Raw genomic sequence first — 16494 nt, 5'->3', positions numbered from 1 at the left:
AGATATAGATGTATATATATATAGATGTAGATATATATAGATATAGATATGAAAGTATAGAAATGAAAATGGGTAGTAAGTAGTTTCTCCACGCATTTTCACTCCTTGGTACTTTTGACTTCGCCCTTTTAGTTTTTTTTGACTTCGCAGGGCACCGTATCAGCTGATACGTGACATATGACTGTCACATGACTACAACGAATTAATTTAGCATTTTTCTGGTTTCTGACCGCTAAGGTTTACATAGATATATATGTTAAAAGTCCTTGCTAAAACATTTAAAACTGTAGTTTTAGCATAAGTACAAATAAGCATAATTCTCAATGGAAGCGATTGTTGTTGTTTTTTGCAGCAAGCTAGCTAACTCATTGGGGAGTTATGTTAGCTAGTTTGGCAGATTCAATCAGATTGCCTATAAGACAACGATCTGAATTAGTTTCTTAATCAGTGTTTTGTTTTAGGCGTATTTTGTATGGTTTTGGACTTGTATGTTTATTTTCGCTTTGCAACTCTTGTATTATCTCCTCTGTAGTTTGACTTTTTAAGGTCATAGGACCAAAAATGCCTCAAACAGCGGCTGTCATCAGTGGGATCCAGAGGACGGTTTTGTACGAAACAAGAGCAGTAAGTTTAAATGAACTATATAAATTGTGTCTGCTGCTAGTTCTATGTTGTCATGTTTATGAGGTTCAATTAGAGTCCAGTTCTAATGTCAACTGATTATAAAGTTACCTGTATGAAGCCCATACAGTTATCTGTATGGGCTTCTGCCATCATGATGTTGATTTTTCTTGAGATTCCTCCTGAGCATCCCTGTAGTGACAATAGAATCAATCATCATAGAGATGCTTAATGCTCCCAACTCTCTGTTTGTTGAGAAATTGATTTATTATTTATAATGTTGATATTTGTCTGAAAATCGGCCAATGTACAGAATCAAACTGAAATACCCACCAAGCCTTGTGGTACTTTGCTTATGAAAGTAAGAATTCTTTAAGCCCAATTGCAAATATGACTGTTGGTTTTACACTGTATGTGTCATTAGGTAAGTTAATCTGCTGTAACTAATGGTAGGCTGCAGGATACATTCAGATTGAATACTGTATGATAAAGACAATAATTAAAACTTGTAAAAAATTATCACTTAAAACTGCACTTGTGTAAACCACTGCACTGTAAACCACAGTTGATTGATATGAGTTTTAAAGGTCTTAAATTTTCTGGAGCAGTATGAAATATGATTTTTAGTACTTTCCGACTTTGAGAATGTCTATTGTTCCTTCCATCTCGCTGTTTCTGGTTTTTGTAGGTTTCATATTTAAAACCTCATCGGTGTATGGAAAATTTCCAATGAGTTCATCACGAACTTTTATATTTATTATGTAAGAATGGGTTGAAAATGCCTGAGAAGGGAAATCTTGATTTTGGAAAAATATGGAAATTTGTCATCAAAAATGTGTAGGAAACTTGAAACGTGGAGAGTGATAGGGACACATTGTTATGTTGTAACACTAGATGGCAGTAGATGTTTACTTTGAATACGTAAGTGTCACAATCTTCTAGGCTTAATCAAAAAGTACAACCTTTAGATAGTTTTAGGTAAAGGGTGTGATTTTTCTTCCCCCCCATCATGTTGCTAGAAGGAAAGTAGATATTTTAATTAATTTGTATGTTTATCACTCATTCAAAAGTGGAACAGGACAGAATAGTTCTAATAGTTACAGAACGTACCAATACATGACGTTCTAATTTTGACACTTCTTACTGGCCTCCAAATCTTCAGCCATTTTGCCACTGAGTATGATGAGGATAATAACATGAAAGGAAGAGACATAAATGGAAGTTCTGATCAACATCTCATGGTGTAGATTTGTTATCAGATATCTGACATGTTCAAATTATTCAGTACTGGTTACTTTCTATTTTCCATATCAATATATTGTTTAATTAAATTTAATGAAATGTAATTATATACAGTATATCAGGCCTTAATACATTATATTGTGTGATTGCACTGACTCCAACTATATGCTGGTTCATCATATTAATAAGTCAAAATGGCCAAATAAAGTGCAGTAAAAGGGAGGAATGCCATGTATTTCTATGAGCTGGATTTATAACCCTGCATGTCTTTTCTTTGAATTTTATAAATGAATTTATGACGTGGTAGAATAAAATAAATATACATACTGATTAATTGAATACGTACGTTTTCTTACGCATAAGAAAACTTTTTTTATTGAGTTCTGGTTTTTTTTAAACTGTGTGTTTGTCTTCAGTGTGCACTTAAAAGAGTCTGCTCATTAATGATTTTATTTTTTCTTACCAGAGATACTTTTTGGTTGGCAGCAACCATGCACAGACCAAACACAGAGTCCTGAAGATTGACCGCACCGAACCAAAGGATCTGGTGATAATTGACGATAAGGTAAACTGTGACTTTTCATCAGACCCAGTATCATGTCAATGTATATGCGTATGCAATACAGCACTGTGGACCTCTGGTGACTTTGTTCAATCACTGAGCATGTCACAAATGTAACATCGACGAGTACTTCCTATTTGGTTGCCTGCTGCTCATTTCTAGAATGTATGAGCTGGTTGTTGACAAGACTTTGGTCATGTTTTTGTTTACTATGATGTGTGCGTTATCATAATACAGCCATGACTAAAGATGTATCATCTCATGCTTTCAGTTTTGAATACTCAAAAAATGTGACAATGTGGCCACTGGTTGCAGAATCTCATCTTGAAATCTCTCTATATTGAGTTTGCCTCCAATGATGACAAACCTTATTTCTCCAGTAAGACAGATGCCGCCTCATTCCATCACACATGATCACTGTAGCCACGTCCAGGCTTGCAGGTGCTGCTATTCAGACTCCAATCAATCACCTGACTGTCAACACCAGTATGAGTGTTGACAAGAAAACTTGTTTTGAACCAGAAGTTCAAAACAAGTCAAAAAACAAAATAAGCAGAGAAAACTAGGGATTTTTTTTGTGTGGACAACCTATGTACTCAACTCTGCTACTAAACTCACAGAAACATTTTCTTTACACAATTGTAGGTAAATAAACAGGCTTTCTAATGGTTTCAGATTTCTTGACAAAAAATATGTTTCAACAAAGAAGTTAAGTTTAATCAATGTAGACATCTATCTTTATGATGATACCAATCTAATCCCAGTAGAATAAAATCTGTATTTTTGCTATATATGTTTTCCTGTCTGTAGCATGTGTATAGCCAACAAGAAGTGCGGGAGCTACTAGGCCGTCTGGACCTGGGAAACCGCACCAAAATGGGTCAAAAGGGCTCATCTGGTTTGTCCAGAGCTGTCTCAGCTTTCGGCATTGTAGGTGAGTAAAGTTTATTCACTTGCACTAACTGGCATTACTTTGACTATTGCTTTGCTAAACAATGTCTACAAGTAGTTTATTCTAAAGCAGAAACAGTGTGGGGTGACCTGGTTTTGCTTTTATGTAGAGGGAATTGAAAGGACGAAGTAAAAGGAGCACCTGCTTGTGTGGTGCTGTTAACTTTATGTAAACAGGCAAAAAGCAAACACGTTGAGTCTCCTGTCAGGTCAACACGTGCTGCACCAACACATTTTGTGCAATAGACAAGATGTCTAATTAAAGAATAGTTAAGATTTAACTAAGAATGTGGGAAAAAAATAAACAAACTCCTCTGTTTAAAAAGAAAAAAGAAAAATCGATTTAACATATTATTTATAATGTTGGGAATTTAGTGGCTTGGCAAACTGTGTGCTCACTTGACAGATTATTTTTCAGTGGCATAACATGTAGTTTTCATTCTGGTTTAGGAGGTCGCAGAACACAAAATAGTTAAATTTACACAATAATATGTTATCTGTGTGTTTTTGTTTATATGGTCTTTTTGAGGTAGGCTTTGTCCACATAGCTTTTTTAAAAAAAACAGATTCTCAAGTACGTATATTAATTGGTTTAACAAAACATTACACTGCATTACAGCATTGCAGTAATCCTATCACCCTTAAGCTTTTTTCTTCCCTTTTTCTGTGTATAGAACTACTTTATAAGAGTGTAAGAAGGCCAACATTGGTGCAGTAAACAAAAGTACCTCGATGTTTGGGTGAACTCTCCCGTTTTTAAATTTTTTTTTTAGAATGTCGGGGTTTAACATAATTCTGTTTTGTATGACATGGTGGTTTGTTGGTTAGCACTGTTACCTTGCAGCAAAAACATTGTGGGTTTGTCTTGGCTTAGGGATTGTAAAGAGTTTGCATCTTACGTACTGTTTTTCAAATGTCTTAACATTCTGAAATGACTTTGTGATTTTACGTTTTAAATAAATAGTATTGTTCAATAGAAATCATTCTCAAATCATTCTCACTGATGAGTTATGGACAGAATTGGCCAATTAGATTGGCTCTGGTTAGTGATCATAAATAAAATATGAATATTTTTATTATTCATTAAATGCATGAAAACGTTGAACTTCTATCATTGACAGTCTATAACTTAATTAACCAGAACCTTCAATGCAACTTTTCACTTAAATGAAAAATCAGATCAAGTTTATGGTTTGAAGCATTAATGAGGGGATAATCTTGTAGTTCCATCATTATCCGTTTGATGTAAAACTTCTGCTTTTGATATGACATCATTTATTCTGTCCTACAACACAATTATTTGTGTTGAATGACGTTAACATTTTCAAAACTTTGAGAAATTTATATACAAAATTACCCACTATTGTTTTGTTTCTTAGAAAAGTAAGAATTAAATTAATGTGACCTGTGAGATGCAGCTGTAAAAACATATTTATTAATCAGCCTTTTATGTTGCACAGAAAACTAATTTTTCCTCTCTATGGTTTTCATATTGACCTGCAGATCTTGTTACAGTTTATTATAATCAATGTTTTTCACATCTTTACAACTAACCACTTTTTCTTTTGTCAAAATCCAAAATAGGCTTCTGTAACTCATTGCATGATAAACATTTCCAGTGTCACTGAGATGTGAATTCATTAATGGGATCGTGAAGTACACTAGTCTCATACAGAGTAGAGTGTGATAAGAACATGTACTAGACACATTATAGTGGATGTAGCACTAGGTAAGGGATCTGCATCCTGTGGTTCATATTAGCTTTGATTGGAAGCACTAAAGATTTGAGCAATGTTTCAAAAATGTAAAGTTAAATAAATGCTAACTTCAGTAGTTTTTCCTTGGCATCTTTATGTAATATATGCATAGCATTTTCCATAAAGAATGAATAAATGCTGCTTATAGTTTCATGAGTTACAGCTAAGCTGTTCAGGTTGTCAAGTAGTAAAACAGGCTCAGAAAATTGCAATACAAAACCACCATGTTTGACTATGGGTTAAAGTTGTCTTTTTCCCAAACATTGTCAGTTTTGTGCCAGATGTAATAGGATGTACTGTTACTGCTCTGATTTTATTTAAAAAATACTGAAGTACTGAAGTTAGACAAAAAGTTATTTTACTATTTACATTAGTTACACACCTGGATAGCAAAAGGGGATCATGTTTATTATGGCACAAAACAAGGACAAGTCAACCATGTTTAAAGGCAGATTATTCTCTGATAACTGTTTGACCAACTTCTTCAACTCGCCTCCACTGACTGGTTTTTCCACCTAAGTCCAGCTTTTGTTGTTTGGGTGGTGGAGGACCTCATGTTGGTTTGCACCACTTGGCGGGACTTGCTCTCTCAGTTTGACTGTGTTGTCCTGCAACTCCAAATGTTTGAATTTGATTTGGTATTTCTGACCCTAAATAGGACAAACCCAAGTATAGTGCTTGCTTTTTCAGGTAGAAAACATGCATCTCTGTTCTTTCTCTGTTGTTTATGTTTGTGTTCCGCTGAGTGATGTTACACCAGGTAAATCTTGATATGTTTTATAAATTTCCCTGTAATAAATAAAATCAATTGCAAAAAAGGCATTTTGTATTTACTGAAGGTATCTTGATCTGTAGTGGGGCAAATATTTTGTTCACAGCTCTTTATATTTACAGTAGTATCTATTTCTTCAGCATGAACAAAAAATTTACCCAGACTGAAATTAGATTTTGTATTTTAATTTCTGGAAAAGTTTCTTAAAACTATGACAGCTACTTTTCAAGGAGAAGCAATGCATGGATGATTGTTTCTTTATGTTGCACACTACATCATTTTATAACATCATGTTAAATGGTCACACTCATACTAACAAGGTCTATTTTTGACATTTAATTAGACGGTCTAATTGCTTATTTTCCATCTTTGTTCACAAAACATTTTTTAGGCCCTTAATAGTATAAGTGATTCAGCCATGTGGGTTACAGTGCCTCTTAGAGACGCTTTGCCTGGTACAGTTCTTATTATAGTATTTATTAAGGATTGTCATTCTAAGTATATTTTTATTCAATGTCATTGCTGGGCTTGTCATTCTGACCCAGTATCCTGGTAACAAAACACAGCGTTCTGAAAGAAACAGAGTTCTGAATTAAGCGATAACTATTTAAAAAACATTAAACATTATTAGCTTACATTAACAAAACAATTAGCACAAAGCCATTTTTTTCAGGGTTAATTTTAAAATTTCATTATCAACTAAGAAAAAGCCTTGAATGTCTTGCAGAAGACTGAATAATTTATTTTCAGGATTTCTAAGCCATTTTTAGAAATAATATGCAAACATGTTATGGGTGAAGTGTGATATTTGAGAACTAGGTGAGCCACGTCTAAAACAAAATAATTAACCTTGCTGCAGGTCATATCTTTGAGAGATTTCAATGATAAAAGGGGAAATGCATTAGTAGTTCATATTTAGAAAGAGAAATGAGTCATAATAAACCTCTGGTAATGGGTTAAATAAACTGAAACATTGACATACTTATCAAGTTGTTGAGAGTTTGTATTGAACTGATGAACTTTAGATACTCTCATAGAGAAAGAACACAGCTGACTGCAGCTCTTTTATAGTTACCGTATATAATTATGCACTACTTTATGTTGGTCTATCACATAAAATCCCTATATATTACCTTAAAGTTTGTGTTTGTAAAATAAACGTGTTCCTTAAAAGAAACCTGTACTCATGTATGTATGTTAATGTTGTATTTTTTTCCTTTTTTGCAGGGTTTGTGCGTTTCCTCGAAGGATTTTACATTGTACTCATCACCAAGCGCAGAAAAATGGCTGACATCGGTGGCCACTCCATTTATAAAATAGAGGACACCACCATGATCTACATCCCCAATGACTCTGTTAGAGTCTCACATCCTGATGAAGCAAGGTGTTGTCTCAATCGCTTCATCATCCTTTTTTGTGCTTTTTTATATAATGAGTGTAAATTAAGATGTCTAATACAAAAGGAGAGTTACTGATAATTTTTCCTATTTATATCTCTATATTTACAGATATAATATCAAATAGATTTAATAGATATTTCTTTGAAATGCATTATGGTGTTTTAAGCTTTGGCTTAAACACAAAGATGACCACCTTCAAAATTAAACCATGATTCACTTCTAAATTTGTGTTTCCTCTTAAACTGTGATTTAATAAGCCTACATTAATACGAGTTCATTAAGATGTTTTGATAAGTTCGAGGCAGCAAAGAAACAATTTACTAATTAGGTTGCTTTTGGTATTTCCCGGCATCAAATGCTTTCCTTCACATTCTATCTGCATTTTAGTTCATTCACATCTACAGACAAAGTCATGAATAAAATTGAATTCCAGCTTGATGAAATTTATTGAAACTAATCTCTCTTTATCAGGTTATTCCAAGGAAAACAAATCTCCTTGTGGCTTAAAAATAGTTCAGATGTAATATCACACCTACCACTGAGTGTGTGCAAATCTATGAAAATGCTTATTTGTCCACATCATCCTGCTACCACTGAAACAAGCTTTTTTCTTTTGAAGGTGGCATGACATTTGTCGAGTCTGGCCAAGTTTGTTTTTTAGAAGTAGGAGAATTTATGCTCAATGCGTAAAACATAAGCACATACGAGGTAATTTTCAGGGCAGCGAACTAAAAAGACAAATATCAACGTACTTGGAGTACATATTAAAATGCACAGGAGTTAGTGTACTTGATTCATAAGTGGGTACTTTAATTCAGAATATCTTTGTATGCCTGTACCAAAGGAGATCAGTATTTATTTCTACTGCGTCTTGTGGAGAAAGCCGTCATATCAGGATCTAGATATGTTCTGTACATTTCTGTGTGTTGTGGAAGGACCAATAAGGAGAAGGGTAGTTGAAGATGACAAATGTAAGTACAACTATGAAAAGTTCAAGCATCCTCATCATGGACATTAAGATTGGATGATATGAGTTTCAGATTTTATCACCATATTAAGCAATATTTTTGGGGGATAACATTAAAAGTGACATCTGCAGCACAAATGCTCCACTACTAAGAATTTAAGCAAGGGATACTCAGAAGTTATAGCAACAAGCCATGGGCTGATATTTCCTAATCTAATACTACAGTATTCAGACGAACTGTTTCCGCTGATAAAGATTCACTCACCTCAGTATGCCAAATTCTGTAAGTGGATCCAACTGGCAGTAGTTCAACCTACTTTCTTATTTATTCTGCTGAGCTTTAATCCCTCTGAAGATTAGGTAGTCTTTAAGCATCCACCACAACTCACACACCATATGAAACAAGGGAACATCATAAGAGTTATACTTCATAGATCCGACAGGACATATGCCAATTTCTCCACATTTAAACCTGCATGATGTTATTAGATCTGATGGTTATCTACTGAAGCTTGTAAATAAGTACATTAGCTCATCATTGTGTTAAATTTGGCACAGCTAAGTTGATGACTGTGTTTTTATGTTAAAGGTACGTGCGAATCTTTCAGAATGTGGACCTTTCCAGCAACTTCTACTTCAGGTACGACAAATCTGAGTTTAAATTCTTTACGTCAAAAGCCTTCTTGAATTTAGGTTTGCATTTATGGGAAATTACACATCCTGTGCAATACACAGTATTAGTTTGTCAAAAAGAGTGAGTCTTAATTTCAACAAATTAGTTGCAGTTTATCACGAGTGAATTTTTGACTCAACTGTTTGAATTAACATAAAATAAAAAAATATATATTTTAGCATTATTCCGTTTTTTTTAACAAGATGCTTCTCAAACTTTTAAATAAAAAATAAGTAGCACAATTTGTTTTCATTGAACTAAAAGCAGAACCTGTATAATTCAATAATGCATATCTGTCAATTTATTTAAGACAGTTAGCTCACAAACGTATTAAGATGATGTCTTTTGGAGGAGCAAATGCATGTTTTTATTTGTTTCTGTTCTGAGCTTTTGAAGTGTAAAGATAGGAATGAAATTTGCACGCATCAGTTTTAAAAGGTTTTCTTCGGCTGAGTTAACAACTCATTCTTGTTTGATGTAAAACGTGCTCAATATTTCTTACTGTTCTAATCTCTATTTCTGTAGCGAATAGAGACGGGTGAAGGTAAATCACAAATGGGTGAAGGTAAATTACGGGGCTGAACAGCTTGTTCTTTCTTCACATGACACTGCCATTGTGCCCTGCAGCTACAGCTACGACTTGAGCCACTCGTTGCAGTACAACCTGACATTGCTGCAGAGACCTTACGAACTGTGGTCGGTGGCGCCCCCCTTGAATAAGGAAGAGGAGCACACACAGGGCAAGCAGGACAGCTTTGACATCTTTGAGGATGAAGGTTTGCCTACACAAGGTGAGCAGAGGTGAATCACTGTCACTTTTGTTGAATGTCTTGCCTCAAGTATACCTGGGTGGCCTCTTTTAGTTTTTATGTTGAGGTCATACTGGTACATACATGATAAGGCCAGCAGAATAAAGGCGGTAGATTGCTTGAAGAATAATTGGCTGGAGGCGAGTATGAAAAGAAGGAAGAGTCTGAGCTAGAAAGGCTAATTGAATGAGAAATAAAGCATACTTCTGCCACAATACAAAAAAGCAAACATCCACTATGTGATATTAACAAGTGTATTGGAAATGTATTCACTATATTAAATATATAATGGTTGTAAAATAATTACATTGGAGTTTGTTTCAGGATCTCAGGAAATGATTCACCGTATTATCTTATTAGTATTCCAATAAGATAAATTGTTGCAGTAACCAAATATAGCTCTGTAAAATTATATAATAAAATACCCCAATCAGCCTTTTTTCTAGTGATGTAGGAATGTGCATGGCTTTCACATGACATTAAAATAATTTCCACCACTTTCTGCCTATAAACACAATCAGCAAAATGTATTTTGTGTCATGTTTTTGTTTTTAGTTTAATTCAAATCAGGTGAAGGATGTTGTAATGAAAAATGTAAATGATCTTACAATTCCTTCATTCATAGTAGTTTTACTTATAAAATTTGTCATTAATTTAAAAAAGAATACATTTAAAAAAATGTAATTGACATGTCACACAACAAAGAAAAATGGATAATTCACAGACATAAACTGTGAATTATCAGTGCATCTTAAATTGCATTTTAAAAAACTGCTTTTGGATGTGTAGTAAATTGTTTAGTAAACTTGCAAGATGTAATTGCTAAAACTTTTTTCTTTAGTCACAACCATTCATTTTGTAATTTATGATACTTATTATATGTCTTCTTATAGATACTGGTACATCAGAGCAGATGTACTTGTAAAAAAAAACAAAAACAGCTTGCATTTTCTAACAAGCCACTGATGACATTTATATTGCAACATACACACATTTCATTTTGTACCATCTTTGTAAGTTTTTAAATGCACTTCAAAGTTTATTATGCATATTTTCCTTTAAATATGCAGTTTTCCAGAATATTATTTGGACTGAATCCATGTCAGTAAAATGACCCGCTTGTTTTATGTGCTCTGATTTTCCGCCACAGTGCTTTATGGTCTCCAGAACGAGCCGTACTACAAGTACGTGTGGAACGGGAAGCTCCTTGAGCGGGTCAAGGACATTGTGCATCCTGACTGGCTCATGTACATAATCCATGGCTTTTGTGGCCAGTCCAGTATCCTTTTGAAGCAAGGGAGTAGTTTTAATTGGTGTTTTTTTTGTTATTTTGATTTCTCTGAGAAGTTTTTTTTTCTTGAGCTAAACGTTTCCTTTGTTTCTGCTATTGTTAAGAAAAACGTAAAAGTATATTGCTAATAAATAACACACAAAGTACCTTGCTGAGGCTTTGAATGGAGATTTAAGTGAACACACATACCCAGCAAACACAGTTGCATTTGTTTTTTGTCCCAATTTCTCTCTTTGTTGAGCATGTGGATCTCACTGAGCTCCAGCGTGAGAGTCAGAGGGAAATTTGCAGGATTTGGTAACTAAGCTGAAGCAAAATAAATTTGATGGGTTTCAGCAAAAGTTATCAGGTGTAAAGACACTGGTGATTATATAACCTCTCCTTCTGTTAATGGCTGGGAGCAAGTTAATTGTGCATGTTTTTTTTAAGATCGAAGGGAATGTCAGTGTTTTGATTAAAAGCTAAGCTTTTGCACATTTTAATCCAATCTTTTTTAATCTTTTAAATAAATATATTCTGGATGCATATCACTAAATTGGTTCCACATGAATAATTTTCTCTCGACTTATGAACAGCTTTTGTTATAATGATTCATGATTTACTCCAACAAAGCATTAGGAGACTGATTGATTCGGGTAGCAGTCTGCCTTAGGCTCAGATTAAAATTTCAAGTCATTCACCATCAGCACAAATCATATCAAACCGAGTGAAATATGTTACTTCTTTTTACTAATATTCTTTTCAGGTGTGACTGATTCTGAACAAATAAATATTTCTAGGCCAGCCTTTGTCTTTTGTTTGCTCTGTAGTTCTTCATTTAAAGTACACAGACTGATAAGAGAGTAAGTGCTTTTCTCAACATCTCTATTTTTTATTTTTTATTTTTATTTCACACGTTATGTTTGTGCTGCTACACGCTGATAATGTGTGGGTGAGTTTAGATGATTCCTAGAAACTGCTTGGCCTTCACTGGAATTTCAGTGCAACAACAAGAGAGCCAGATGGTGCAATGCAACAAGATTCAGTAGATTGGGTATATCTAAAAGTATGAAACATAAGCAAAGTACATACTCCAAAAATAATGTGCAAGACAAGACACTACCTAATCTTGTTGGTGTTGCATATGCACTATTTAACACCCCTCCTCTTTCTGTATATCATCAGTCAAATGCATCCACATCTTAAGTGATTCCCTTTCACAATAATATGCTAGTTTCTATGACTACAAGATATGAGATACAAAAACATTAATAAATCAAGGCCTGTATAAAAGCATCAGATTAGATTTTTTAAAAAAGTGAAAGAAATATTGGAATACTGAAAAGTATGTCCGGATACTGTGTAGTACATCGTCTCTATAGTTGGTTGAGTCGCCTCTTGAATGATTTATGGCATCAATGGTGGTTTGGAGGTAGTCATTCTGAGGCTGCACGGAGTTGTTAGTGAAGATTACTTTGATGGCGGCTTTCAGGTCGTCTGCATTGTTGTGTCTGGAGTCTCTCATCTTCCTTTTATCATATCTAACATGATTCTCCTTTAGGGTTTGAGTCAGGCAAGTCTAATGATTAATCAAACACAGGAGTCTCATGATAATTAATTGATGTATTGGTATTTTTGTCTAGAAAATGAGATCAGCATCTCAATAAATCTTGCTAGTACTTTAAAATGTCCTGGTAGAAGGCTGTGCTGACTTTGGATATGGTTAAGTCACCAACAAATAACAGAACTCCCCAAATCACCACTGGCTGTGGAAACTTTATATCAGACCTCACGAAACTTTAAGTCCTTCTTCGGCAATCTTCCACCAGATATTGATGTTCCAAAAAGTGCAGCAATTTTCATCAGAAAAGAGGAATTTGGACAGTTTAGCAACAGCTCATTTCCTTTACTCTTTGGTCAAAGTAAGATGTTTCTGGTTCAGGAGTGTCTCTGACTCTAGCCAAAGTCCATACCTTGTACAGTTCTGTCCAGCTATTTAAATAGCTCCCTATATGCCATCGGCATCTCAGTTGCAAATAACCATTTTTCTACCAGGATTCCACTTAACTTTCCATTAATATTCACTTTAGTTATAACCTTTATGACTTAACCTCCTTTGGTAGGTATCAGCGACTATCTGCTGAAAAGCTGTTAAGGCAATATTCTTCCCTTTTATTTCATGTTAGACAGCAATATGTGTATAACATAAAATTTCAGTCTTAAAAATATTTTAGATTTAATAATATGTAAAACGCAACTCATCAACATACACAAAAATTAACAGTTGAAATATGTCCCCCTTTGTACCTATGTAATGCGAGTTTAAGTTTTTAAATTTAATAACAAACAACAAAACATAATAACATTTTGATGTGTTAAGACATACGTAAAATTCAGATGCTCAGATGCATCAGAATGTTCAGATTTAAGACTTTCATTTTGCTTTTGCCAGCATACTTATTCATTTAATCCTTAACCCACTGACTTCAGAGCTTCTGATCTACGGTCGACCGGTTCACATCACCCTCATTGCCAGGCGCTCCAGCAAATTCGCCGGGACCCGCTTCCTGAAAAGAGGTGCCAATTGCGAGGTACAACCGTTTCCGTGGCAACTGGGATAATAGATAGTGGAAGCAAAGATGAGGGCCATCAGCATGATTGAGATGACTCAAGTTGATCACAGGGGGTTAATTGGATCCCTGCCTCTTTCTTCAGTATGCATGAGTATCTGTGTGGGTGTTTTGTGGAAGGAAGGGTGAACTTAAGGCACAGATTTTGTTTTCCATCCTCCTGCTTTGGACTGTTTTAATTTAAAAAAAAAAAGTTTGGGATTTGCAGGTAGTCATATTTTTGTGGACCTATGAATGAACATGAATGGATATGTGTATATATAGTTACAGTCATTTTAAATAAAAAAAAATCCATAATTAATTTTAGAAAAAAATACCCATATCATCCTTCATCTTTGCTTTTTGCTTTTTCTGTATGAAAATGAAAAAGGATTTGTATCCTGTACTGCTACAGAAGCAAAGAGTTCTGCAACTAATATGTCTTAATGAACTTTCAAGATTGTGGCAATTTCTGAAGAAATTTCTGAAGATCATTGTCGGTGCACATCCTGCAGCTGTGGCTGTACCAATATTTTTCAACCTTTTTCTTTACATTTAAATAAAGCGCTAAAGAACATTCGCTCTCTGTATTTGAAAATGTCTTATTTTTAATCTCTTGTTTATGGTTTAATTGAGTTTTTCTTTTCTACCCCAGGGGGACGTAGCTAATGAGGTAGAGACCGAACAGATCGTCCACGATGCCTCGGTTATGTCTTTCACAGCAGGAAGCTACTCCTCGTACGTCCAGGTCCGAGGTTCTGTCCCACTGTACTGGTCTCAGGACATTTCCACCATGATGCCAAAGCCACCCATAAGATGTAAGACTTATGGGTATCTCATGCACTGTTAAAGGGAGTCTTTTTCATTGTTTTGTGTATATGTATTCAGCTTTACTCAACAAAAAACACAGACTACTTGTCTTTGTAATAAGTTAGTTTAATAACTTATCCTTTGTTTTTAAAATAGTATGAGGCAGCAGTGAGGCCCAGGAAATAAAAAAGTGCCACTGTGAATTACATTTTGCTTCTCAAAACCTAAAACAACTTGTTTGGAAAATGACAGTTTTATATTAAAATAAGACTTTGGTTTCTTACGAAGGCCTTTCTGTTTCCTGTACAAGCCTACGTAAATAGGATTTAAAAAGATTAGTAGATAAGGGCAGGATGACCCCCTCATGCTTTCCATATTTGTATCTGTCTCATTACGAATGGAATAAAACCTCTATAACCTCAACCAATGGGAGGTGGTCGGGTGAGACTGATGACACTAGAGACTGATATGGTTTATCGTGTGTGTGTCAACAGAAATACACTGAGGCTTACAATACCTGTATTAACTGATAATCCCTTTCTCCTCTGCTAGGGACTTTTTTCATCCTCAGATGACTTTTAGTCGCTCAACGTATCCCTCAAAATCCCTCTTGGCTTGTCTTATTGTCCTGGTCCTCTGATCCTAAGTCCTTATGTGACTTTTGGAAATCTAATCCAGGCCTTGGATAGTCTGGTTATATTTCATACTATGTGTTTGCATATATTGTCAATATATATTTGTGGATTCTTGACACTCTGTTTTGATTCAAGCGAAGTGTCAATGTTGTTTTTGGGGGTCATCTTATCATTGAAGACGCCATAAATTAATGAATTAATAATTTTTTGCCATTTATCTTTTTCATATTTTGGAATGTTATTCCTTTCAGCTAAAATATTTTAATCATAAAAATTGAGAAAATTTAAAGTTGAGAAGTTTAAAGCTGGTTTAGCCAAAAAATGTAATAAAACAAAGTTTGAACATTTAACTGAGTATATTCAGTATGCAAACCGAACAATACATGACTGTCTACCTAAACTGACAGATTCTAAAAAAATAGCCTCTGGTTACTAATACAGCTGGTGCTTTTCATTAAAAGCTGAGCTGCTTATTCAAGATAGGACTGTAATTATTTGGCTTTTAGTCCTTATGAAACAGCTTCAGTCTTTGTTTGACTCATAAGAAAGTCAAAGATAATTAGTGTTTAAATGAACTCACTTTTATTTATATGTAAAGAATATTAACTAAGTATACTTTCATACAGTTTCTTTGTGTGTGCTTCTGGATGAGTGTTGAAGTGGGTGTGACCAATCCACAGCCAACACAGTTATAATATTTATCTGATTCTGTTGCTGCCTGACGTCTGTTAGAAAGAGCCAGGTCAACGCTATGGCTGTAAATACATACCCATCCATTTCTTGCTATTCCATTTTCAAAATGACAGCAAAATCTCTAAATTCACATCTGTAATGTAGTGGGTAATGACTGGATTAAAGATGACATGATTGCGAAGTTGATAGCCTGAATGATTTGCTCTGCCCCTCTGTTGTTGACGTTATCAGCACAATAACTCACATTTATAATGGGGAAAAAATGATGAAATGAGGGACAGCAAAGTTGTAAACTGTGAGCTGTCAATTTTATGTTGCACCAGCTTTCACAGTTATTGTCCTTGTGCAGTCCTGTAAATAGAATAAAAATAGATCCGGCGGTTTCTATTTGAAATATTTTTAATTTATTTAATCAGTGTCAAGGAATTTTTATTAAGTGATTCATGGCATTCTGTTTACATGAGGTAGAAATATGATGTGACAAAGTCACAAGTCCTTTTCTCTTGCTGCTCTTAACTTCAAAATGGAAAATAATGGGAAACACACCATATAATTAAGGGAGATGTTTATTGAGAAAAAAATAATCTCCAAACACTGTGCAGTTTAAGAACTGAAGCACTTTGTTTACTGCTGCAGCAGAAAAATGTATTTCTTTTTTTTTGTCCCAAGGATTTTCCACATCTTTACCAAGGGTGTCAGTTAATGTGGAAGATGCTGTACTTA

At 34.6% G+C, this 16494-nt stretch overlaps 1 protein-coding gene across 1 annotated transcript in view; it reads left to right on the top strand.

The window, feature by feature from the left end:
• Positions 1 to 169: 169 nt before the first annotated feature.
• fig4a (FIG4 phosphoinositide 5-phosphatase a) overlaps positions 170 to 16494 on the top strand; it is a 44789-nt gene continuing 28464 nt past the window's right edge. The window contains exons 1-9 of the mRNA XM_028040725.1: positions 170 to 624; positions 2330 to 2428; positions 3236 to 3359; positions 7133 to 7289; positions 8862 to 8912; positions 9573 to 9736; positions 10905 to 11033; positions 13515 to 13615; positions 14289 to 14451. Of these exons, the coding sequence (XP_027896526.1) occupies positions 562 to 624; positions 2330 to 2428; positions 3236 to 3359; positions 7133 to 7289; positions 8862 to 8912; positions 9573 to 9736; positions 10905 to 11033; positions 13515 to 13615; positions 14289 to 14451 (1051 nt within the window). The 5' untranslated portion in view covers positions 170 to 561. The remainder of the gene's footprint in view (positions 625 to 2329; positions 2429 to 3235; positions 3360 to 7132; positions 7290 to 8861; positions 8913 to 9572; positions 9737 to 10904; positions 11034 to 13514; positions 13616 to 14288; positions 14452 to 16494) is intronic.

The sequence above is a fragment of the Xiphophorus couchianus genome, chromosome 15 (assembly GCF_001444195.1).
Source record: "Xiphophorus couchianus chromosome 15, X_couchianus-1.0, whole genome shotgun sequence".
Classification (NCBI taxonomy): Eukaryota; Metazoa; Chordata; class Actinopteri; order Cyprinodontiformes; family Poeciliidae; genus Xiphophorus; species Xiphophorus couchianus.
The sequence above is the reverse complement of the archived record's forward strand: the minus strand, read 5'-3'. Positions and strand labels throughout refer to the sequence as shown.